This window comes from Orycteropus afer, unplaced genomic scaffold (genome assembly GCF_000298275.1).
Source record: "Orycteropus afer afer isolate SDZICR_OR568_19922 unplaced genomic scaffold, OryAfe1.0 scaffold00574, whole genome shotgun sequence".
NCBI lineage: Eukaryota > Metazoa > Chordata > Mammalia > Tubulidentata > Orycteropodidae > Orycteropus > Orycteropus afer.
The window spans coordinates 520,743-543,805 of NW_006922161.1; the positions used below are offsets into that span (position 1 = coordinate 520,743).

At 61.4% G+C, this 23,063-nt stretch overlaps 3 protein-coding genes across 3 annotated transcripts in view; all 3 read left to right on the top strand.

The window, feature by feature from the left end:
- Window positions 1-1,712: 1,712 nt before the first annotated feature.
- Window positions 1,713-13,368, top strand: TONSL (tonsoku like, DNA repair protein). Its single transcript, XM_007956064.1, has 26 exons — window positions 1,713-1,737; window positions 1,841-1,936; window positions 2,049-2,191; window positions 2,748-2,931; window positions 3,278-3,407; window positions 3,708-3,879; window positions 3,962-4,076; window positions 4,502-4,647; window positions 4,776-4,928; window positions 5,139-5,264; window positions 5,398-5,587; window positions 7,034-7,095; window positions 7,194-7,283; window positions 7,393-7,465; window positions 7,555-7,718; window positions 7,805-7,946; window positions 8,037-8,791; window positions 8,916-8,992; window positions 9,116-9,269; window positions 9,337-9,415; window positions 9,810-10,111; window positions 10,253-10,424; window positions 11,002-11,177; window positions 11,523-11,596; window positions 12,072-12,205; window positions 13,175-13,368. Exons 1-26 carry the CDS (start codon window positions 1,713-1,715, stop codon window positions 13,366-13,368), a joined length of 4,128 nt encoding a protein of 1,375 aa, XP_007954255.1.
- Window positions 13,369-15,102: 1,734 nt separating this feature from the next.
- VPS28 (VPS28 subunit of ESCRT-I) lies at window positions 15,103-18,725 on the top strand. The gene is made up of 9 exons (XM_007956065.1): window positions 15,103-15,139; window positions 16,359-16,387; window positions 16,489-16,526; window positions 16,704-16,793; window positions 17,415-17,520; window positions 17,637-17,738; window positions 18,277-18,330; window positions 18,423-18,514; window positions 18,608-18,725. The coding sequence occupies exons 1-9, from the start codon at window positions 15,103-15,105 to the stop codon at window positions 18,723-18,725; spliced, it is 666 nt and encodes a 221-aa protein (XP_007954256.1).
- Window positions 18,726-22,005: 3,280 nt separating this feature from the next.
- SLC39A4 (solute carrier family 39 member 4) overlaps window positions 22,006-23,063 on the top strand; it is a 4,378-nt gene continuing 3,320 nt past the window's right edge. The window contains exons 1-2 of the mRNA XM_007956106.1: window positions 22,006-22,194; window positions 22,539-22,823. Coding sequence (XP_007954297.1) covers window positions 22,006-22,194; window positions 22,539-22,823 — 474 coding nt within the window. The remainder of the gene's footprint in view (window positions 22,195-22,538; window positions 22,824-23,063) is intronic.

The window sequence follows — 23,063 nt, forward strand, 5'->3', positions numbered from 1 at the left end:
TGCTGTCAAGTCGATTCGACTCATAGCAACCCCTCCTTGGGTTTCCGAGGTGGTGTCTACGGAAGTAGATTGCCCAGTCTTCCTTCTGGGGAGTGCTGGTGGGTTTGAACCACCAGCCTTCTGGCTAGAAATCAAATGTTCCTTTCTTAAGTTGTGTGTGTGTGTGTGTGTGTGTGTGTGAGAGAGAGAGAGAGATTTGGGTGAAAGTTTACAGAGCAAATTCACTCTCCATACAGCAGCTCACATACACTTTATCTCATGACATTGACTACAATTTCCCACAATGCAACAGCTCTCCTCCGACCTACTCCCTAGTTACCTTTTCCCTGTGTCCTCCCCTCCATGCACTTCTGCCCCCTGAGCTGTCTCCCTGTGCATACACAGCCCTTCTGTTCTCCCATGATTGATCTCTCCAAGGAATGTATCTACCTAATGTAAATGTTCAGCTCATATGCCTGTCTTTTGTTTGGCTGAAAGCCACAGGTGTGGGTTGAATTCCAGACCTGAAGGGCAGCTAGGGGCCATAGTCTCAGGGGTTCCACCAGGCTCTATCAGACAAACAAACCTGGTCCTCCTCCTCCTTTTTTTTTTCCCAAATGATTTTGAGTTTTGTTCCACATTGTTCTCCCTTCCTATCCAGGATCTCCTACATAGATCCCCCTCTGGGTGCTTGACAGTGGTAGCCGGGCACCATCTGGTTCTTCTGGTCTCATAGTCATATAGGCTGCGGATCGCATGGTGTACCAGTCACTTGGACTAATTGTTTCCATGCATCTTTGGCTTTCTTCATTTTTTGCTATAGAGGAGGAGAGACCAGTCATTGCATCTAGATGGCCGCTTGCAAGCTTTTAAGATCCCAGTTGCTACTCACCAAAGTAGGAGATGGAACAACGTTTTGTGTAGTATGTTTTGCCAACTGAGCTTGATGTTCCCTGCAGCAGGGTTTTTAAATACTTTCTGAACTTTAATTGGCAGTAAGGGTGCCCTTACGGAGTATTTATAAGGAAAGGGGACGGTGGACTCCTAGTCTGAACGGCTGAGAGCCTCCAGGCCGGCTGGCAGCTCTGGGGCTACAGCCAGGAGACCTCACCTCAAGGGGGCGGGGGCGGGCTGCGGGAAAGGACGGCTGCTCTGCACGCCTCTGTCTCACAGGGGTCATTTCCCCCCATGGCGGGGAGCTGGCCGGAGGGGCCGACGGGCAGCCGGGGAACAGGGATGGCCAGCCGGGGGCGAGGGATGGGCAGCGGCGACCGCGCGACGGCCGAAGAACCCCTGAGTCTGCTGGAGCTTCGCATTCCCAGCCCGCCTCTCCGCCGTCTGCTAGGAGGAACTCCTCGGGCTTAGGCGACCACAGGCCGGGGCAGAGAACTCAGCCTCCGGGCGCGACTCTTTCAGCCCAGGTAAACGTCCGGCCTCCAGGGCTCGCCCCATTGATGCTGTATCCCAGTCTGAGCCAGCCGGACTATAACTCCCAGAATGCTTCGGGGTAAGCACGACTACACGTACCAGAATGCTCCACGGCCTAACCACTCCGCCCTCGCCGCTGGCGCCAACGCTGAGGGGTGCGCCGCGCCGGTGCGCGAGGCTGGGGGCGGGGCCCCGGGAGCTGAGGGGCCGGGCCGGGCCTGCGCACGGAGCTGGGGGCGGGGCCGCGGAAGCGCGGGAATTCCGGATCGCATCGGAGGCCCCGGCCCGGGCAACCCGGCGGCAGCATGAGCTTGGAGCGCGAGCTTCGCCGTGAGTCCCCCAGGTGCCCCGAGCTCAGGGGAGTGGGACTGGGACCTGGCTCTCGGATGGGGCGGGCTTGTCCTGCGCGCGCTTCCACTCCTCTCCTCCGCAGAGCTGAGAAAGGCCAAGGCCAGGGCCCAGCGGAGCGGGCAGCTGCGGGAGGAGGCCGCCTCCTGCCACCAGCTGGGGGAGCTGCTGGCCAGCCGCGGTGAGTGCCGCCCGCCGGGCCCCGTCCAAGGAGGGCGGCGTCCCCGCCCCGGCGTCGCACCCCCGGCTGCGGGCCGGGGTGAGTCTGAGGCTCTCTGTGCCCTGCCGTTCAGGCCGCTACGCGGAGGCCCTGGAGGAGCACCAGCAAGAGCTGCAGCTCCTGGAGAGCGCCGGCGACCGCCTGGGCTGCGCCGTGGCCCACCGCAAGATCGGGGAGCGGCTGGCCGAGATGGAGGACTACTCGGCTGCCCTGAAGGTTGGGGGCGTGGGGCGCGGCAGGAGCAGCCAGCCACCCCGCAGCCTGCGTTGTCTGGCCTACAGCCCTCCGGGTCCCTTTCTGGGAAGGGAGGCGTGGTTTCCAGTAGCGGGAGAGGAGAGATGTGCAGTCTCACCTCCAGGGGGCCCCAGGACTGATGGGCACCACAGCATCTCCTGGGGCCCCGCAGGAGCAGGTTCTGACCTGAAAACTTTCCTGGGCTGCGATTGTGGGCCAGATGGCCGGAGGTCCAGGACCCAGTGTCCGCACAGGGCTGCCCTGGCTACTGGGTGCTGGGCTGTGGCACCCGCTCCTGGTGCTTCCGGCGCAAATGGCCCCTTCTGCCCTGTGATGCTACTAGCTGGTTAGAGTGTCAAGGGGAGCTGTCACCACAGACAGCTCTTGGCACAGAGGAGATGGGAGGGGTGGGGCCTGGTCTTTGCCTGCTCTGTAGGGGCCTTGGGGATTTGGGGGAAACGAGGCTCCTTCCCCTGGGGAAGATCAGGCTTGCTTAACTGGGGTCAGGCCACAGCAGTGGTTCCCCTTCCCGCTCCAGCACCAGCATTGCTACCTGGAGCTGGCCTGCTCTCTGTCTAACCACGTCGAGCTACAGAGGGCCTGGGCCACCATGGGCCGTACCTACCTGGACATCTATGACCACAGCCAGTCACGGGATGCCCTGCTGCAGGCGCAGGCTGCCTTTCAGAAGAGCTTGGCCATTGTGGATGAGAAGCTGGAGGGTGGGTGCCTTCAGGGGCCTGGCCCTTCGCCACCGCTGCCCCCTAACTGCAGGCAGAGGAGGCTGTGGCCCAGTCACCAGCCATCTTACATGGCTGGTTTCAACTGCCTGGGCTCTCCCTGCACCAGCAGCGTCTCCTGTGGGGGAGTGTACTGGCTGGGCCTCAACCTCCCATCAGTCACCGTGACCCTCTGCCCTCACCCTCCACCCACAGTGTGTCTGCGGCAGGGCCCATGACACCCACACAGGGGGGAGAGGAGGGTAGACAGCCCTGGAGAGGTCACAGGGCCAGGCTGGAGACCCCGAGTGGGGATAAGGTGGCTGAGTGTCTGGGGTGCATCTTGCAGGGGCTGTGACCCACCGAGAGTTGATTGAGATGAGGACTCGGCTTTACCTAAACCTGGGCCTCACCTTTGACAGTTTGCAGCAGCCGGCCCTGTGCAGCGACTACTTCAAGAAGAGCATTTTCCTGTCTGAGTAAGGCCACCACTGGCCTGTTCCCTGACTCAGGGAAAGCACCAGGCAGTTCCCGGGACCACCCACAAGGGCAGTCTGGCTGGGCCTCACCTCTCTGTCTGCACTGACTGCCAGGAGGAGCAGGCTGGATTTGGCCTGGGGAGGCGGAGAAGCCCTTGACTGAGGCTCGGCGGGGCTGGACTCCAGCGTGGTGGCAGTACCTATAATTTATTGAGCACTCACTGCACGTCAATGACCACCTGAGGGGCCTCAGGTGTCCCCTATGCCAGGGGCCCTGAGTGCTGATTCCTCCGCCCGCAGGCAGAACCATCTCCTTGAGGACCTGTTCCGTGCCCGCTATAACCTAGGCACCATCCACTGGCAAGCAGGGCAGCACTCCAAGGCCATGCGCTGCCTGGAGGGCGCCCGGGAGTGCGCCCGTGCGCTGAAGAGGGGGTTCATGGAGAGTGAGTGCTGCGTAGTGATCTCACAGGTGTGCCGCCACCCCCGGAGCCTTGGCGGGGGGGGGGCCTCTGGGCAGAATGCAAGCCTCACCTTCTTTCCTTGGCCCCCAGATCCTCCAAGACCTGGGGGATTTCTTGGCTGCCAAACGTGCCCTGAAGAAGGCCTACAGGCTAGGTTCCCAGAAGCCTTTGCAAAGGGCGGTGATTTGCAGGAGCCTCAAGTATGGTGAGACTGGAAGGGGGACCTGCGGCACAGGAACCCCGTGGGAAGGGGTGGGAAGCTGGGGAGGGCTCCCATGGAGCAGCAGGTGGGGTCTTTTGGTTCATAGATGAGTGCTTTAACCATTGCACCACCCAGGCTACTCTGAGATGGGCACAGTTTATAACAGCAGCTTCAGTGACAAGTAGGGGTGACGTCCCTCCATGCAGTGCCCATGGCTCTGCAGTGGGCGATAGTAGCCAGGTCTCCCAAAGGCAGGTGTGGTCTCAGATGCTCAGTTTACTAGTTTTTCTGTGTGGTAAGCTTTCACTGCCATGTTTTACCAATGGGTGAATGGAGGCCTGGAGGCATTGATGGCCTGCCTGCAGGCACCCAGCCGGGAGGGGCAGCGCTGGGAGCAGGGCCCCGTTTGCGTGAGGCTCTTCTTGCAGTGCTAAAGGTGCTTCGGCTGCAGCAGCAGCTGGAAGAAACCAAAGGCTCAGACCCTGAAAGCGCCATGGGTATCTGTGAACAGCTGGGGGACCTGTTCTCCAAGGCGGGCGACTTTCCCAAGGCAGCTGAGGCCTATCAGAAGCAGGTGTGCAGCCCAGCTGGTCTGGGGTACACCTGGAGGTGTGGGGGTGGCGAGGCCTCGGCTGGGTGGGGCGTCCCGGGGGGCAGCAGGCTGGGAGTGGAGGCGCGGGCTCACTGGCACTGGCTCCTCAGCTGCGTTTTGCGGAGCTGCTTGGCCGGCCAGGGTCCGAGCTGGCCGTCATCCACGTGTCCCTGGCCACCACCTGGGGTGACATGAAGGAGCCACGCCGAGCAGTGCACCACTATGAGGAGGAGCTGAGGCTTCACAGCGGGAACCCCCTGGAGGTGAAGTGCACCGTTGTCTGCTCACGCGGCTTGGGGTCTCTCGACTGCACCGTGTGGAGGGCACTGATAAGCATCTCCCTCGCCCATGGCTTTGGGCGAGGCTCAGTGCCAGGGCAGACCTTGCTGTGTCGGGTGGCAGTGGAGGAGCTGGGGCGAGCGGGGGCTGGTCTGGTGTGGCCACCAGGCTCATCCCTCCTCCGTCTGCTCCAGGAGGCAAAGACCTGGTTCAACATCGCGCTGTCGCGAGAGGAGGCTGGGGATGTCTACGAGTTGCTGGCTCCATGCTTCCAGAAGGCTCTCAGCTGTGCACAGCAGGCCCAGAGGCCCCAGCTACAGGTGTGAGAGCCCTCCCACCCATACTGCAGTATTCGCCAAACCTGTTGCCCCTCCCGGTGTTCTGCACCCTGGGTTGGCTGGCATCCAGGACCTGCTCTGAGCTGGCCCTGGCCCCTCTGCCCCTGTCCTTCAGAGGCGCATCCTGCAGCACCTGCATAAGGTTCAACTGAGGCTGCAGCCTCAGGAGGCCCCTGACTCGGAGGCCAGACTTCAGGAGCTGAGTGCAGCCGAGGAGGGGGAGGAAGAGGAGGAAGTGGAAGAGGAAGAGGAGGACAGTGAGGCTCTGGAGTCCAGTGAGGTGGAGCTCTCGGAGAGCAGCGAGGGTGCGTGCCACCGCGGGGCTGTGGTGGGAGGCCCCCTGGTAAACAGCTCACGCAGAGAGTCATCAGCCTCTGTGGAGGTGGGCAGAGGCAGCAGGACCCAGGCCAGGCCCAGGAGCACTGGAGGAAGAGGCAGGCAGAGGAGGGGGCGGTCGGGTCAGAGGCCAAGGACAGTGCTGTGCTAGAGACAGACAGACATTAAGACCAACTTGGCTCAGCCAGGGATGTGTCGTGGAAGACCTGAGCAGTGTGTGTGTTCCAGAAAACCCCAAGAACTATAGTGCAGCCACTTCTCCAGGGCTGCCAAGGTCAGCTGTGTGGGGTGGGTTGTGAGTGAGAGGCTGGGATGGGGTTGGGGTTATGGATACCTGGTTGCCGAGTGGAGGAGGCAAGATAGAGGTGGTTGAGAGCTGGCCTCTGGCTGGAGCAATGGGTGGCTGGGGGTTTCCATCTTAGAGGGGCCCTGGGCCCAGGTGAGGGGTCCAGGAGGCCAGGGATTTGAGACTTAGAAGAAGGAATCAGGCTAGTTGCTGGGGTGCAGATGGTGGGCACCCTACAGGGGACAGAGGACAGTGGATGTGAGGTCCAGGTATGCCACTCAATAGACAGGGTAGGAGAACTGAACTCACCCCCATGGCTTAGCTGTCAGCCAAACAACAGACAGGCCTGGGAGGGAGGTGAAGGGCAGCATCCACCCGGGGATAAAGGGAGAAGCGTAGGGCAGGAAAGAAAGGGAGGAGGAACGGAAACAGGACGCACGGGGAAGAAGTAGGAAGAGCTGCTACGTTGTAGGGATCTCCGCCAATGTCCTAAGTCAAAACACAGTAGGAACTGTTGAATGGAAAACCAATGTGCTCTGCAAACTTCCACGCAAATCACAATAAAAAGTTAAAAAACCATGAAAAGACAGTGAGTGGAACCATGGTAAAGAACATTCAGAAAGGCTCAGACAGCACGGCCAGAGGGAACCAGTACCCTAAGGAGTGGGTGGGCATGACGTCATGGGAAGCGGTGGGGGCCTGCGACGTGTGGACATGCAGGTGAAGGGGGCATTTGAGCTCCCAGGGAGGGACGCAGCACAGCTGGGGCAGAGGGTCTAACCAGGGTAGGGGCACAGACTGAAAGGATGAGTAGTCTTAACACTGGGGTGCCTTGGCCCTATGAGCAACACTGGAAGAAGGGTATGCAGAGGTCTGGGAGGGGGAGACTGTGGACAGGGTGGGTGTCAGGAAGGTCACAAACATCCCCTGGGGCAGAGGAAGCGGGTTGGAGGAAGAGGAGCTGTCTCCTTCCGGGAGAACTACAGAGTAGGGCCACCACCTTCAGTTGGGGCTCCCCCAGGCAGAAGTGCGCCCCAGAGGCCTCTGGCCACAGCTCAACTCTCCCTGGTTGGAGAGCCAGCCAGGGACTTCTGGTGTTCACAGGGCTCGGTGTGCTTGGTTCTTCCAGAGAATGAGGGCCTGGAGGATGAGGAGCTGCGGGGCTGCCTGCGCCCTCGGAAAGCGAGCAAGGTGAAGAGCCCCTGGCTGTCCCCACCCCTGCACTCTGGCCGGTCCAGTCCCCCTCACGTGCCCCTGCAGCCTGTCCTCACGGGTGGCTGTGCCCACAGTGGAGCCGGAGGAATGATATGGGTGAGACCCAGTTGCACCGGGCCTGCATCGAGGGCCAGCTGCGCCGTGTCGAGGACCTGGTGAGGCAGGTGAGCCCTGGCCCCACACCCTGGCCGCCCATCGGGGTGCTCCTCCCTGCCCCAGCTGCTCCCAGCCCAGAGCCCCCCACAGCCAGGCTGCTTGCTGTCCCCGGCCCAGGGCCACCCTGTTAATCCCCGGGACTACTGTGGCTGGACACCGCTGCACGAGGCCTGCAACCACGGGCACTTGGGTGAGTGAGCCAGGTCTGTGTACAGTGGGGCGGGTCCTGGGGGTGAGGAAAGGACTCGGCACTAGGTCCACCTTCCCCACCGGCCATAGAGATTGTCTGCTTCCTGCTGGACCACGGGGCTGCAGTGGATGACCCAGGTGGCCCGGGCTGTGAAGGCATCACCCCGCTGCACGACGCCCTCACCTGTGGCCACTTCGAGGTAGCTGAGCTGCTCATTGAGCGTGGGGCATCCGTGACCCTGCAAACCACCAAGGTAAGCCAGGTGGGCGGGTGAGAACAGGGGACACAGCCAGGGAGTTCCTCTGATGGCTTGCTCAGGGCCCGGTGTGACTCCTGCAGGGCCACAGCCCCCTGGAGACACTGCGGCAGTGGGTGCAGCTGTACAGCAGGGACCTTGACCAAGAGACACGGCAGAAGGCTGCCACCATGGAAAGGCTGCTTCAGACAGCTGCCATGGGCCGAGGCAAGCAGGCCCCCACTGGCCCTGGGACGGGTGCCCTGAGGGACGCAGTAGCAGACTGGTGGATGGTGGCTGGGCCCTCATCTCACCCAGCTCCTTTCCTCCCTGCAGGGTCCCAGGCCATCCCGAGCAGTGCTTTGTTTGATCCTGAGAACTCCCCTCCCTCGAGCCCCGGTCCAGAACCTCCCTCTCATACCCCAAAGGCCCCAGAGGCCCCACAGGCCCATGCCAGGGTCTCCACCAGACAGGTAGCACCCACTGTGCCTCGGAGAGGCCGGCTTGAGCTGGCCAGCAGCAGCAGCAGCTCAGAGGGTGAAGATAGCCAGGACCTCCTCCAGCCAGCCCAGAAGAGGCCTCGGCCCTTGGCATCCACCCAGCAAGCCCCAGGCCAGAGGGCCAGCCCTGCCAGGGACAGAGAGGCAGCCGTGGCCAGTGCCAGCCGGGCGGCCTATCAGGCAGCCATCCGGGGCGTGGGGAGTGCCTGGAGCCGCCGTTTGGGGCCCAGCCAGACTTGGGGCCCGGGTGATGCCCCTGCTCCCCGGGCGGCTCTAATCCCTGAGGAGGAGTGCCTGGCCGGGGACTGGCTGGAAGATGACTTGCACTTCACCGTTGGCCACCAGAGGGGCAGCCGCCTAGGCAGTGGGGACAGCACCAGACATGGAGGGCCTGGCTCTGGTGGCAGGGAGCGTCCCACCAGGCCCCGGGCCCGGCAGAGCCGTCTGGCCCTCCCAGTCCACCGTGAGAGTCGGCGTGTGGAGGTCGAAGCAAGCCCAGAGGGCGGCTCAGCTGAGGAGCCCCTGGGAAGCCCCAGTACCACGGAGGTCCCTGGGCCTGTCCAGGAGAGCCTCAGAGCAGGCCAGCCCTCGGTGGGTGTGTGCACAGCAGAGTGGGTGCTCCCTGGCTCGGGCGGTGGGGTGGTAGGGACTGTTGCAGTGCTGGGTGAGGGTCTGCCTCCTGATTTGGCCCTTTTCCTCCTGCCCCACCTGCCAGGGCCCTGCCTTGCCCCCACCTGTCCGGGTTCGTGTCCGAGTTCAGGATAATCTCTTCCTCATCCCTGTCCCACACAGGTAAGGTGTCAGCCTGCCTCCCGCGTCCTGCTGTGATCTGGTGGCTGGGGACGTGGGACTTGGGAGGCACCGGGCAGCTGGGCATCTCCACTGAACCTGGGCTTGGCATTATCCACGCTGCAGCACTGAGGCCCACTCTGTGGCCTGGCTGGCCGAGCAGGCCACTCAGCGTTACTATCAGACCTGCGGGCTGCTGCCGAGGCTCACGCTGCAGAAAGAGGGGGCCCTGCTGGCCCCGCAGGATGCTATCCTGGATGTGCTACAGAGCAATGAGGAGGTGAGTGAGGGGACTGTGGGGACTGGGGGTCAGGTGCAATGGGGGGCTCACTGACCACGCCTTCCAGGTATTGGCTCAAGTGACTTCATGGGACCTGCCCCCATTGACCGACCGGTACCACAGGGCCTGCCAGAGCCTGGGGCAAGGTGAGAGCCCACAAGCCCCTCAGGACATCCTTCCCTCCAGACCCACCCAGGTCTTCACTGTAATTAGGTGGAACTCCCCCCCCAGCCCCAGGGCTGGTGCCTGGTGGGTACTGCACCCTATGCTGGCACCAGGAGCTGGCAGGTGGGTGAAGACAGGGCCAAGCTTACGGGTTCTATCTGAAGGGAGGCGGGGCAGAACTACTGGAAGTCACATGGTGAGAACTTGGTATGGGCGGGGACCTGTAAGGGAAGGATGGCTGGTAGAGGATCAGCCTGGTGGGATGCGGGTCTGACATGGCAGAAACAGGGCAGCAGTGCCCTAAGTGGGCAGCAGGGCTTAGGGCACGGGGTGGTGTCCAGCCTGTCTCGGTGACACCACGTCTGACCCCCACAGCGGAACACCCGCAGGTGCTGCAGGCCATGGAGCGCCATGGCTCAGGCCCCACCTTCAGTGCCTGCTGCCTGGCTCTGCGTCAGGCCCAGCTCACCCCCCTGCTGCGGGCCCTCATGCTCCATGCAGCCTTGCGGGAGCTGCGCCTGGCAGGGAACCGGCTGGGGGAGGGGTGTGCTGCCGAGCTGCTGGCTGCCCTGGGCACCATGCCCAGCCTGGTCCTCCTCGACCTCTCCTCCAACCACCTGGGCCCAGCCGGCCTGCACCAGCTTGCCTCGGGCCTCCCAGACCAGTCTGCCTCTCAGGTAGGGCCTGGGGCATTCCTGGTCCTGGGTCCCCTGGCAGGGCAGAATAGGGCAGTCTCTTTGGGGAGGGGAGCTGGCCCTTGTAGCCCCCTATGGGCCCTTGTGGCTCCGGGTCCCAGTGTCAGTTCGTGTCTCCTACAGAGCTTGGAGGAGCTGGACTTGAGCATGAACCCTCTTGGGGACACCTGTGGCCTGGCCCTGGCTGCTATCCTCCGGGCCTGCCCCTCGCTCAACACGCTGCGCCTCCAGGCCTGTGGCCTTGGCCCCAGTGTCTTCCTGAGTCACCAGGCTGTCCTGGGCAGCGCCTTCCGAGGTGAGCTGGCAGGCATATCTACTCCCTGGCCCCACAGCTGGGTTCTAGCTTCAGGAGAGGGTGTTGGGAGGCTTAGCTGGCCCTCAGGACACCCAGTCTGGCCTTGTCCAGGAGTACTCAGCTTCTGGGAGCATGCAGGTGGATAGATGGAGGGCGGGGAGCGTGAGGAGCACTGTGTCCCAGGCATGCAGCCTCCTGTGTTCACTAACTCTGAGCATTGCCTTTGCCTGAACATTCCCACCTCAAATCCACTCCAGGCGACAGAGAGTGGTAGTCTCAGGGTGCATCGAGAGCCAGGGACAGGCTTGTCCAATGGGGCTCCCACAGATAGGGCACTCTCTACTCTTTGCCCTATACACAAACATGCTGGCCCAGGGACCACCTCAGGCCACTGGACCTTCTGATCTTAGGGGGAGAGGTGGAGAAAGCCCCCAGACATGGCAAGAGGCTGCGCTCCAGAGTCTGGCCCTCTAGCCTCTCTGAACCTATTTTCTCAAGCAAAAGGGGGCCAGACAGAGGTCTTGAGAGCCCGTGGGGGGGTAACCACACAGCACTGACAGAGCTCTGGCTCTTGCAGAAGCTGAGCACTTGAAGACGCTGTCACTGTCCTACAATGCCCTGGGCACCCAGGCCCTGACCCAGGCCCTGCAGAGCTTGCCCGTCCGTACCCTCCTGCACCTGGAGCTCAGCTGTGTGACAGCCAGGAAGAGCGACCCTGGGCTCATGGGACCTATGGTCAGGTACCTGACCAAGGTATGAGACAGGAGAGGCCGTGCCCCCAGGGCTGGTTACAGGGTCCTGGCTGGGGAGGTTGGTTGGGGCTCTCAGCCCAGCTTCCAGCTGAGACCCCACCCCACTGCCTGCAGGGTAGCCTGCCCCCGGGGCTGTTTCTTCCCCATTCATATCTAAGCAGGCGCCCAGGTCCGGGCCAGCCCAGGGCCCTCTGCTCACACCTGGGAGGAGAGGCACTTCTTTCTGAGCTCCAAACTGAGATCAGGCTGCTTCTCTCTGTGCCCCCTTCCTGAGGAGGGAGCAGTGTGACAGCTGGGGGCGCCCAGACCCAGGTAACCTGGGCCCCTGGCTGCTGCTTGTGTCTAGGAGGGCTGTGTGCTGTCACACCTGACCCTGTCTGCAAACCACCTGGATGACAAGGCTGTGGGAGACCTGAGCAGGTGACATTGCCCCACTGCCCACCACTCTGAGGGAGGGTCTGTGCTCACCACCTGGGAGCCAGGAGTCATGATCAGACAGGGAGACTGCAGAGGTGGTGTGAGCCCCAGCCACCTCTCTCAAGTACCCCGAGATCAGGACCTTGCTCAGGGTTCTGCCCCACCCCCAGGTCTTAGCACACCCTTCGGACTGGGTTCTCTCTGCAGCACTCCCTGGCTCTTCCCCCTATTGGTGCCCCTTCTTGTCCTGTTTGCTTCAAGCACTTGAACACTGGCTGGCTCTGGGGGGGGTTGGGTATCAACAGGCTCCCGAGCTGGGCCTGGCATGCCAGTCCCAGCCACTGTGACCCTGATGCCTGAGTGCTAGCTAGGGCATACCTGTGGGCCTGTTGGGGTCCCTGTGGCTGTCTTCCCTGACAGTGGGGTGAGCTCCCTTCCAGGAAGCTGAACCCTGCACTTCTACCCATGGTCCCCTCAGCTGTCTCCCTCTCTGCCCCTCACTCATCTCACTGGACCTGTCTGCCAACCCTGAGGTCAGCTGTACAGGCCTGGAGGGGCTCCTGTCTGCTCTCCAGGAGCGGCCCCGTGGGCTCATCTTCCTCAGCCTGTCAGGTGAGGGCCTGGGGCTCTCTCCTCCCACTACTGTGGCTCCTTTCTCTGTGCCCTGCTTGTTTGTGCCCAGGGGATGGGGTCAGGGAGGCGGATATGGTAGGGAAGTGATGCCCCACCCCCAGGATAGAGCCATAAGCCTATGGGGAGCCAGGGGTAGGGGAACAGGGCAGCTCCAGGGAGTGGACCTTAACCTCTGTCCACTGCCTGATACTGGGCAAAAAATGCCACAAGTGGAAGCCCTTCCATGGTGGGAAGAGGGCGTTCAGGGTGGGTAGTCGTGCCACCAAGGGGCTTCCCACCTCTCGGCAGGGGCTGCTCTGGACCAGCTGTGTTCAGCTGGAGCTTTTCCTCCAGGGCATGGCCTCCCCAGAGCTGTCTGGAGGACGACCCACTGTTCTCATTGGCAACCCAGCCAAGACTTCTGACTTCTAGGGTTCACATCTCCAGGGATGTGGAGGGGTGGGCATTCACACGGAAGCCCCTGGGTTCCTCATGCACCCTCCCTAGCCCCAAAGGCCAGGCTGGTTTGAAACTGCAGTGCTGAGGGCTACTCCCCATGCACCCAACACCCAGGTCCTGAGCCTGCAGGGGAGCCCTGAGAATCAAAACCTAGTGCCCTCCTGAGCCCACTTGGACTCCAAACTTAAAAGCTTGGGGGCAGGCATATGATTCCCATTACACAGATGGAGAGGCTGAGGCACAGCCAGAGCAGAGATTGGACTGTTAGTTCCAATCTGGCTATGCCTGGTGTGCTTCCCCAGGGCAAGGGGCCTCGGGGCTACTCGAGTCCAGCCTTTGGGGCCCCAGGGGAAGGAAGTGTGTTTCTTCTAGAGGGCCACGTTGGTAGAGAGAAAACAAAGAATGTGTGCCTTGGGAGCCTGTGCGGGACCTGAAGCAGAACACTTCAATAACCCTGGCACGTGCAGATCCTGCCCGAGCAGTTACCCAAGGCTTGCTCTTGCCCCGCAGGCTGCGCCATCCAGGGTCCCCTGAGCCTGGGCCTTTGGGACACAATTACTGCACAACTGCAGGAGCTGCAGCTATGTGGTCTGCGGCTCACCCCCGAGGACCGGGACGCCATGCGCCGGGTGCTGCCCAGCCAGCCGGGTCCCGGCGTGTGCACACTGGACCGTGGTGCCAAACTCTTCTTCAAACGCCTCTGACGGGCCGGCGTCCCCTTCACCCACCCGCCCACTAGATGCGCCCTGCTGCGGACACTGCGAAGCCCTTAATAAATGAGCCTGCTTCCTCCACCTTTGCTGCCTGAAGTAGGGAGGGTGGGACTGGCGGCTCTCTGCGGGAGGGAAGCTGAGGCCTCTTCCCCGCGGACCTTGCCTACGGTGACCCGGAACAACTGGGATGAGAAGTGTTAGTACTGATTCTTGTTCTCTAAACAAGCTCCCGCGTCTCCAAAGCGCGGAGCCACGCGTGCTCCTCCCGAGCCGCGGCAGGGCGCAGGCGCGAGGGGCGAGCGCCGAGCCATCGATCGGGAGCGGCCCTGGTACGCAAACGCAAACGTGAGGCGCGAGCGTCTGCCTGTCGTCGGCGCGCCCCGCCCCCGGTACCGTCTGCCGGATCCGGCGAGCCCCTCAGGTACCTGGGGCCGGGGTCTGAGGGCAGGCGGTGGTGGGGCCTGGTGACTGGGCTGGGCCTGTCGCTAAGGGGGTCCCTCCAAGGGTGTTTGAGCCCCTCGGTGGATGTCTTTGCTGCCGGCTTGTTCCCCGACGGAGATGGCGCCCTGCTCCGCGGCCCAGGCTGCTCGCCGCGGGTGGGACGTGGCTCTGCGGGGGTCTTGGGGGTCTGGTCAGTGCCAACTCCTGCGCGGCCCGGCGCCCCGCCACTGCCGGGTCCCCTCGTGTCCCTGCTCAGTGGCTGGGCCGTGCGGTTGGTTCGCCTCCTGTCGTGACCGGCGCCTTCCTCCACGGCCCGGTCCCCACCACCCGCTGCTCGGTCCCCACCTGCCACTCGCATTGGTCCTGGCCTCGCCTCCCTCTGGGACACACCTGTTACCCCTGGTGACTGTAATTGTCCCGGTTGTCATCGTCCCCACTGGCTAGCGTGCTGGGCTGACAGATGTTTGCCCCAAATGACTTCCTTGTGTGGCTTCCTGGGGAGCTCTGGAGGCATAGTGCCCAAGGCATCTGAGTGCAGTCCAGAAGGCTGGCAGTTCAAACCCACCAGCAGTCTTGGAGGGAAGATTGGGCAATCTACTTCCGCAGTGGTACCACCTCGGAAACCAAGGAGGGGTGGCTATGAGGCGGGGGCAACTTGACAGCAGTCAGTCTGGGGTTTGTTTGTTTGTGTGGCTTCATGCACTTCCTTCATGCTAAGCGATGTCTTCATGGTGACAGGTCTCCCTTGATGGCGGCAGTCTGGGCTTCTCCCTAAGCTCCGGCTGCCTCAAACCAAACACACCCCAAGCAGGATGTGCCTGGCATCCACCTGCCGGTGCCCAGACCTGTTCCTCCTCTGTCCACTCCCACTTGGATCACCTTGCCGTCATGGTACCCCTGGGCCGAAAGCAGGGGTGTCAGTCTTGACTCGCTCCTGGTGTTCACCCCTATTTCACATCCTTCAGTGGGTGCTGGTGGGTGTCTCCAGAGCCAAAGTGGAACTGCCTCTTCTGCCCTCTCTCCCCAGCCACTGCATCCTCAACTAGGAGGGCCCTCCTGGGACCCCCGTTTCTTTTTCTACGGGCTTTGCCCCCCTAAAGATTTTGCTCTGTATGAACCGTACTGAGCATCCACCCAGCCCCCTGCCCTTCCCCAAGCCTTGGCTTTGGCCTTGTTTCCACCTGGCAGCCCCCTGGGGGGTTTGGTGTCTCCCACTCAGATTCACGCCGAGTCAGTGGCAGCTCACTCCCCAGATCTCTCTGCTGCATCTCTTGAGCTTCCAGTATGTTCCACGGGATCCCAGCCACTCCAGGCCTAGGAGGTGAGTGTGGCCAGGGCTGTCCCAGCTGCAGGGCTGGCAGGGGCTGAGGAACTGCGGAGGATAAGCCCAAGGTTTCATATGGCATCAGGGTGGCCAGGGCTGCGGGGCACAGAGATTATCGCCCTTTAGTTCAGCTGGAGCCTCAGGCATCCTGGTCACGGAGCTGGGGGTGGCTTAGGCCTAAACCTCACAGAGAGCATGAATCTTGCTCATGCCGCATCGCGGCACCATACACCAGGTGCTGTCACCCCATCATGCCGACAAGGGGGCCAAGGAGCAGCGACAGAATGGGGAGCTGGTCCTGGATGTGGTCTCCAGCCCCTAGCCAGCACCCCTGGGCTGGTCTTCCTGTAAGCTGGTGGGGGGCTATAAGAGTGGAGGCAGCTGACTTCTGACCTTACATGGGGAGAAAGAATCAGCATGGCCCAAGGCTGGTTCCTGTGAAGCAGAGGTCAGCAGGCATCTTCCATGGCACTCACTGCTGCTCTGCTGGGTTTGTAACCTGGCAGTGGCAACACAGAACTCACAGACTCTACTCACGGGTTTATCAGGAAGTGACAGGTCCAGGTGTGCTCAGGATACAGTGTCCCATCAAGACAGCTTCTTAGGCCTCTCTCTGGCCCTCAGCCTGGGCTCTGCCCTTTAGCTCGGCTGATAACTGCCCACAGGCCCTCCACTCTGCCAGTAAGCCACCTGCCCAAAGGTGCTCAGCTTTCTCTCTGAGTGACAAAGCCTATGCACTTTCACCTGCCAGTCTCCTAGTTCTGCCACTTTCCATTCTTGGCTCTTCTTTCTTGATGGCAGTGAGATTCCTGCCTTCCCATCTCTGGTTGGCTCTTTTAAGCCTAGCGGGGTGGCAGGACATACCAATCCCTCGTTAGGATTCTATATACTTTATTCACACGGGTGCTCCCCTCAAGGGTGCCACGTACCTTATTTACTTATTGTGCTGTCCAATTTCCTTGGTGAACCACAAGCACCCTATTTGCATAATCCCACCCAGTCATTTGGTGGGAGTTACAAAGACTGTGGCTGGAAGGGGCATATTCACAGCAAGGCAGGGGCTGAGACTCAAACTTCTGTCTTCCAGCTCCCTACACATCTTTAGGGCACAGCACGGGGGGTGGCACCCAGGAAGGGAGCTGAAGTGGGTGGGGTGGGGGGAGCATGTCTGCCAGTCCTCTGTGGCCAACTGCCAGCTCTGCCTGCTCTGTTGCAGCTTCTGGGAACAAGCCTGAGCTGTATGAGGTGAGTGTAATACCACAGCACTTACCATGTGACCACACCCCTGCAGAGCCCCAAGCCATTTTCACGGTGCTGGGTTGATGTACCCCCACTCTCTCCAACAGGAAGTAAAGCTATACAAGAATGCCCGGGAACGTGAGAAGTGAGTCCAGGCCCCCATGCCCATGCCACCTCCTTGGAGCATCTCCTCTGCTTGCCCCCACCCTGATGGTCAGGACGATGGTGGTCAGGCCAGGGAACCCTTCCTCACAGGGTGGGCAGAGCACACTGTCTGCCCCATGTCCCCCTCAGTGGGGTCTGATGGGCTGCATGCCCCCAGGTACGACAACATGGCCGAGCTCTTTGCGGTGGTAAAGACAATGCAGGCCTTGGAGAAGGCATACATCAAGGACTGTGTCACCCCCAATGAGTGAGTCTGTGGTCTGTGGCCAGCACCCTGTCACCCTGTGCCTATCCTTGGAGGACTGTTTCTGCCCTTTGGGGCCTGAGTGGCTGGTGGGAGCAAGAGCAGGAACCCAAGGGTCTGAGCTCACCTTGCCCCTGTTGTCAGGCTTGTGGCTGTACTGAGAGACCCCAGGGGAGGGTTGTGCTTCCCACTGTGCTTCTGGGGGCTGGGTGGGCAGGGGGTGTTTCTCATCTGTGGGAAGGTCTCAGGTAGCCGCCCGGAGGCCTGATGGATGGAGCCTTTCCATTGTGGAGGTGGGTTGGACAGATTCTTCTTGTGAGCTGTCAACAAGGTCCAGGCCCAGAGGTAGATGGCAGTCGGAGTGAAGGGCCGGGCCACGTGGCCAGCCTGGGTTTGTGGTTTGTGGCATGTGTGTCCCCCCCCACACACACCAAGAGCCTTTTCAAGAGCTGTGTCAGACCCCTCATCTCTCTGTGGGCTGGGTGAGGGCTCCACACCCATTTCCGACCTGCGGCCCAGGCCCCTCTCTTCCCAGGAGAGTCTTCCATCTATCTGGACAGCCCAGGGGAGCCGCAGGATTTGTGGCATGGCTGGGCATGTGCTGATGCAGCCCTGGCCTCCCAGGTACACGGCTGCTTGCTCCCGACTTCTGGTCCAGTACAAAGCCGCCTTCCGGCAGGTCCAGGGCTCTGAGATCAGCTCCATCGATGAGTTCTGCCGCAAGTTCCGTGTGAGTTCTCAGCCCTCTGCCCCCTTGCATGGGGTTAGGGGTGCTTTTGGGATAGGCCTCACTTGCTCAGGGCACCATTCCCATGAGGGCAGGCACGCACTCTACTCTCCCTGCAGCTGGACTGCCCGCTGGCCATGGAGAGGATCAAGGAGGACCGGCCAATCACCATTAAAGATGACAAGGGCAATCTGAACCGCTGCATTGCCGACGTCGTCTCGGTGGGCCAGGGCCCGTGAGGGGCGGGGTGTGCGTCCTGAGAGGGTCGAGACTGACTCATTGGAGCAAGGGGTAAGGGGTGGGCAGGCCGTCGCCCTCGGCAGGATCTCCAGGCAGCTCCCCCAGACCTCGGGCAGCTTGTGATGGAGAGGAGCCGTTTCTGGTGGGCATTCTGTTGGAACAAGCAGGGAATCGACCTCCCTCCTTCCAAGCTCCCCTCTGGGGCCTTGAGAGTCCTTGTGGCTGGGATGCTTGGATGAAAGCACGTGTATGGGGCCACATACCTGCAGGGTCATCCCGGGCAGGGGCTCCAGTGCCCCAGGTGCCCTCGGGAGGTGTGGGGCCGGGGGAGCCCCTGTACCAAGATGCTGAAAGGCAGCGAGACCAGGGTGTGGGGAGGAGGGCCCACACCCTGAAGACAGGAGCTGAGGCTGAGGAGGGGCTGGGAGAACAGGCTTCAGAGGTGACCCCACCTGCCACAGAGGTCAGGCCGGGAAGAGGGGAAGGGACATGCTGGTCTAATTCACACCTCTCCCTCAGCTCTTCATCACAGTTATGGACAAGCTTCGCCTAGAGATCCGAGCTATGGATGAGGTGATTCTGCTGGATGGGGCTTGCAGGGCCTCCTGCTTCCTGGGAGGTGGGTGCCCGGAGGCAAGTTCTCAGTGAGGCTGTGATGTCCATAGATCCAACCCGACTTGCGGGAATTGATGGAGACCATGCACCGAATGAGTCACCTGCCCCCTGACTTTGAGGGTCGCCAGACAGTTAGCCAGTGGTGAGTGTCTGGGTTAGTCCTATGAGCCCACCCCTGCCCCCCAATCTGTACCCTGCCCCCACATACACCCCCCTCCCATTGTAATGCCCCCAGGCTGCAGACACTGAGTGGCATGTCGGCCTCAGACGAGCTGGATGACTCCCAGGTGCGGCAGATGCTCTTTGACCTGGAGTCTGCCTACAATGCCTTCAACCGTTTCCTGCATGCCTGAGCCTACGCCCGCCCCACCCCTGCCTGAGTGTGGCCTTCTCAGTGGAGGCTCCTAGTCCCCTGGCCAGTCTCCATGTGTTTTGTTGTCCATGGCATCAGGATTTGAGGTGTGTCCTCAGTCATGAGTCCCCGCCCACCCTCCTTACAATAAAGATGTTGTTCCTCATGCTGTGGGGTCTTCCATCAGCCAGCCCTGTGTGTTCTTTCGTCCTCTGGGCCAGGCTTCCTGGGTCCCCACCCCTGTCCTGGAGAAAGAGTTGCAAGGACTGAGGTTCTTCACTGCCTTCCAAATAGGTGATGGAATCCAGGCTTCTTTCATTGTCTATTTCATCAGGGAGGGCCCAGGCACCGGGGGCAGCAGGCCTGGCTGAGGGGTAGCCTCCATGTTTGTGAAAGGGTTCCACAGCACCTGGGCTAGGTGTACCTGCCTTGAATCCAGCAGAGAAGGCTGGCTGCCTCACCCCCACCTCACTCCCACCTGAGGGCTCATTGAGCCCAGGGCAGGGAATAGCCTACTGCCAGGGAACACAGAGTCGGAAAGAATCAGCTGGAGGTGTGGCCCAGCTGTTGGGCCCCTACATGCCTATGGCCCAGCTCTGCAGGGGTGGGCCAAACTGCCCGGCGTCTTCAGGCCTTCCACGGCAGCCCCTCCTTAAACCATGGTTTACCCAGAGCCAGGGGACCACTAGGCAAGGGGACTCAGTCTACCCTCCTGCCCATCCCAAGTGGGGCCCAGAAGCTTGGTGTCCACTGCCTGTTCTCAAGCACTAGCGCTGTGTGAGTGCCAACGTCACCCTACCCTGGGGAGAGACTCAGCAGGTCACTCCCATGCACCTCGGCTCTGAGGTGCACTTTCACGTTCAGTGATTTGCTTTCTCTGACATCCTGGACTCAAGCATCTGGACAATGGGACTGGGTTGACCTGTCCAGAGGTGGCAGGTGAGGCAGCCAAACAGGAGGAGTCAGGGTGGACTCTTGGCCTTGTACCCAGATGAGTCAGGAAGCTAGGGGAGAGGTGGACACCTTTGGGCTAGGGTAAAGGCACTTGTCTGCCGATGCTTAGACATGAGGCTGGTTCTAGAGATTATTTGAGACAGGGTGGTGTCCCTGCTCACAGTGGATGCCATCCCCCAGCTGCCAGGCTGTCCACAAGTCGCAAGGACCTGCCTGGCTCCTCTCCAGGGATGGGAGATGGAAGGACCCAGCAGAGAAGTCTTGTCAGCAGGGTGGGGGTGGGGCAGGAATCCCTAGAGGAAGCACAAAATAAGATAGGAAAAGCCCCAGTGGGGCTGGCTGGTGAGAAAGGGGGCCGGTGGTCAGGCAGGAAATGGGGCAGGAACCTGGAGGTTGAGTGTTTTGGGGGGTGCATGATGGTGACAACAGCCCAGGGTGGGTCCAGAGTGACAAGCCAATAAAGACACCGAGGTAAAGAACAGGAGTCACGGCTTTTATTATGTGCAGGAGCTGAGACAGGGAGGCCTCAGATTCCCTGCCTCTAGGTTTCTTTTATAGGGTAGGGATTACATCATAATCATGTTATATGTACAATGTTCTATGATTACCGATAAGGCGTTGGAACTAAGGAATACGAAGATGGTGGTTCTTAGCATATCTTATTTTGTTAAATCTCCTAGGGGTGTGATTTTCAATACGCTAATGCCCACTTTCACCTAGGTTCACACAGTTCCAGGGTCAGCAACCTATCTTAGAAGCTACATCCTCCTCCTCTAATCTGAGGGAGAGAACCCCTGCATTTTTTAAGGAAACTCTGGGCATCAATGGGATAGCGTACAGAGGCGCAGGGATGCAGGACGGGGTCCAAGGCCCAGAGGAGGCAGATGGCGAGGGGCTGGTGACAAAGGCAGTATGCTGGGGGGAGTGGAATGGGAGAATGAACTGAGGGGCCATGGGAGGCCTTCGAGGATCACCCCAGGAAGGTCAGGGCCTGTGTGCCGAGCCCGTGAGCAGGGGGCGGCCAGAGGCAACAGAGGCCCGCATGGTCCAGCCCGTGGAGCTGCCCGTGTTCCTCTTCTACCACAGTGACCAGCACCCAGTCCAGGCACCCTCTGAACCCTGGCAGTCAGGAGTCTCGCCACCACTCCCCAAATCCCCTCCCAGCTCCCTTTATGATCCTTGGATGTCACAATGCCCATGTCCCCTGAAGGAACAGTGCCAGAAGGGTCACTGCGTGTGCACGTGTGTGAGTGCAAGCACGGGTGAACACGCGTGTCTCTCAGAGAAGCCCCAGAGCCTGTTGGCCAGACAGGAGCCAGAGCTCCTTGGAGCTGCTGTCCCGCCCTGCCTTGCCTTCGGCGGCACAGGGCCAACAGACTCCTGCAGCCTCACCTCGAGGCTTGGGGTTAGGGTCTGGCTGGGTGGACATGGCAGAGGGCAACCGTGTGGTGTCATCCACCGTCCCTTGATAGGGACATCAGGAGGCATCCTGAGACCTGCGGCACCCATGAGGTTACAGCCATCTGCGGGGGTCGGCTACCTGGGGGCCACCCCTCCCCCAGCCCGACTCAGCAGAATCAGGGTGCCAGAGATAAGGCCAGCCACGGGGTACAAAGGCCACGGGGTACAAAGGAGTGATCAGGCAGGGAGGGGCAGTGCTGGGCCCAGCCCTCCCCTACAGGTCCCAGAAGCCAGCAGCCCTGCCCACAGGTGGAGGTCGGGCAGCTCATTCCTTCCTGTTTTTGCATTTCCTGGGGAATTTACCCTGGAGGGCTTAGGCTTCTGCAGGAGCTTATCTGTTCTCTCCACTCCTGCTCAAGAAATCTCCCCACCTCTGACCCCCAACTGGGCCCAAAGACTCTAAGAAGGTCTGAGTAACTGGGCCGGGAAGGTCTGCTGGGAGAGACAGGAGGAGCAGGGCTGGCCAGAAAGTGGGCTCTGGGGCTAGGAATGTCCCGGGTGGGGCCGGCCTGTGGCGCCAGCCTACTGACTACAATGGCACCATCACCTCTCTCCCCAGACCTCCAGCTCAGGGAAGCCCCAGAAAGTGGGTTACACCAGGGAACACCCCAGGCCCCTGGAAGAGTGGAGAGGGGCCCTGGCCCCTCAGAGGCCCAGGCCTCACTAACTGGGAGGATCCGTCACTGGAACGGTTAATCTGCGGCCCCGCTGGCAGCCAATCACAGCGTCCCACAGAAAATACCTGGGAGAGGTCTTGTGCCTGGGGCGGGTCCCAGCCCAGCCACAGTCTGGTCCCAGCAGCCCTGTGGTCTCAGCCGTCTGACACTAACCTCTCCCCACAGCACTGAGGGTCTGGAGTCCGCCACATGGCTTACCTGTCCTGGCTTGGTTCATTGCTCCTGGCCGTACTGCTGGTGGCAGCAACAGCGGCCGCACCCGCCCGCCTGCTGGCCGGGCTCACGTCGGGTCACGGAACTCTGGACCGCGAGGCACTGGGCGGCCTGTTAAATACGCTAGCGGCCCGTGTGCACTGCACCTCGGGGCCGTGTGGAAAGGTAACAGCCTAATGGGCCCTGACCCTCCCCCACCCGCCTCACCCGGCGACCGCAAAGGGCCCTGGGCAAACTCCAAAGGATGGCATTGGATGGCCAGTGCCACGCTTGACCTGGAGGGGGCAGGCTGAGGGTGGGTGGGCAGGTGGCTGGGGTCCCCACAGCTCTCCCCGGAGTCCAAGGTCCCCCTACCCACCCCCTTGTTATCATGTTGGCTGTGGTCTCAGGAGGAAGCCACTTGGGATGGGTGGGCCCATGGCCAAGGTCCCCTCCTGCCATCCCAGGGAGGTGGGGAAGGGGTGTCCTCTGCGGCCCCAGGCCCTGCCCACCTGCCTCTCTGCCCCCAGTGCCTGTCCGTGGAGGATGCTCTGGCCCTGGGCCGGCCTCAGAGGCCAGAGCTGCACCCGGAGCCCATCCTGCGCGCCAGGGACATCCCCCGCCTCAGCGCGGCCGCTGCCCTCTACCTCAGCGACCCCCAGGGAACTTGTGAGGACATCCAGGCTGGGCGCTGGGGCTCCCATGCCGACCTCCTCCTGGCCTCACTCCAAGGCCCTCAGGCCCTGACCCTTGGCCTAAGCAGACTCCTTCGGGGGATGCAGGCCCAGGCGGGCACCAGGCACTCAGCGGAGGAGGTGAGGTCTGGAGAGGGCCGATGGGGGAGAGGAGAGCAGGGGCCTGGTGGCGACGGGGAACATCTGCCAAAGCCTTCCCGGAAATTCCCAGCACCTAAGGGAGGCTCCAAGGAGCTCTGGTAGTGTAGTGCCTAAGGCGCTTGATTACTAACCAGAAGCCTGGCGGTTCAAACCCACCAGCCACTCCTCGGAAGGAAGGTTGAGCAATCTGCTTCCGTAGAGATACCGCCTCGGAAACCC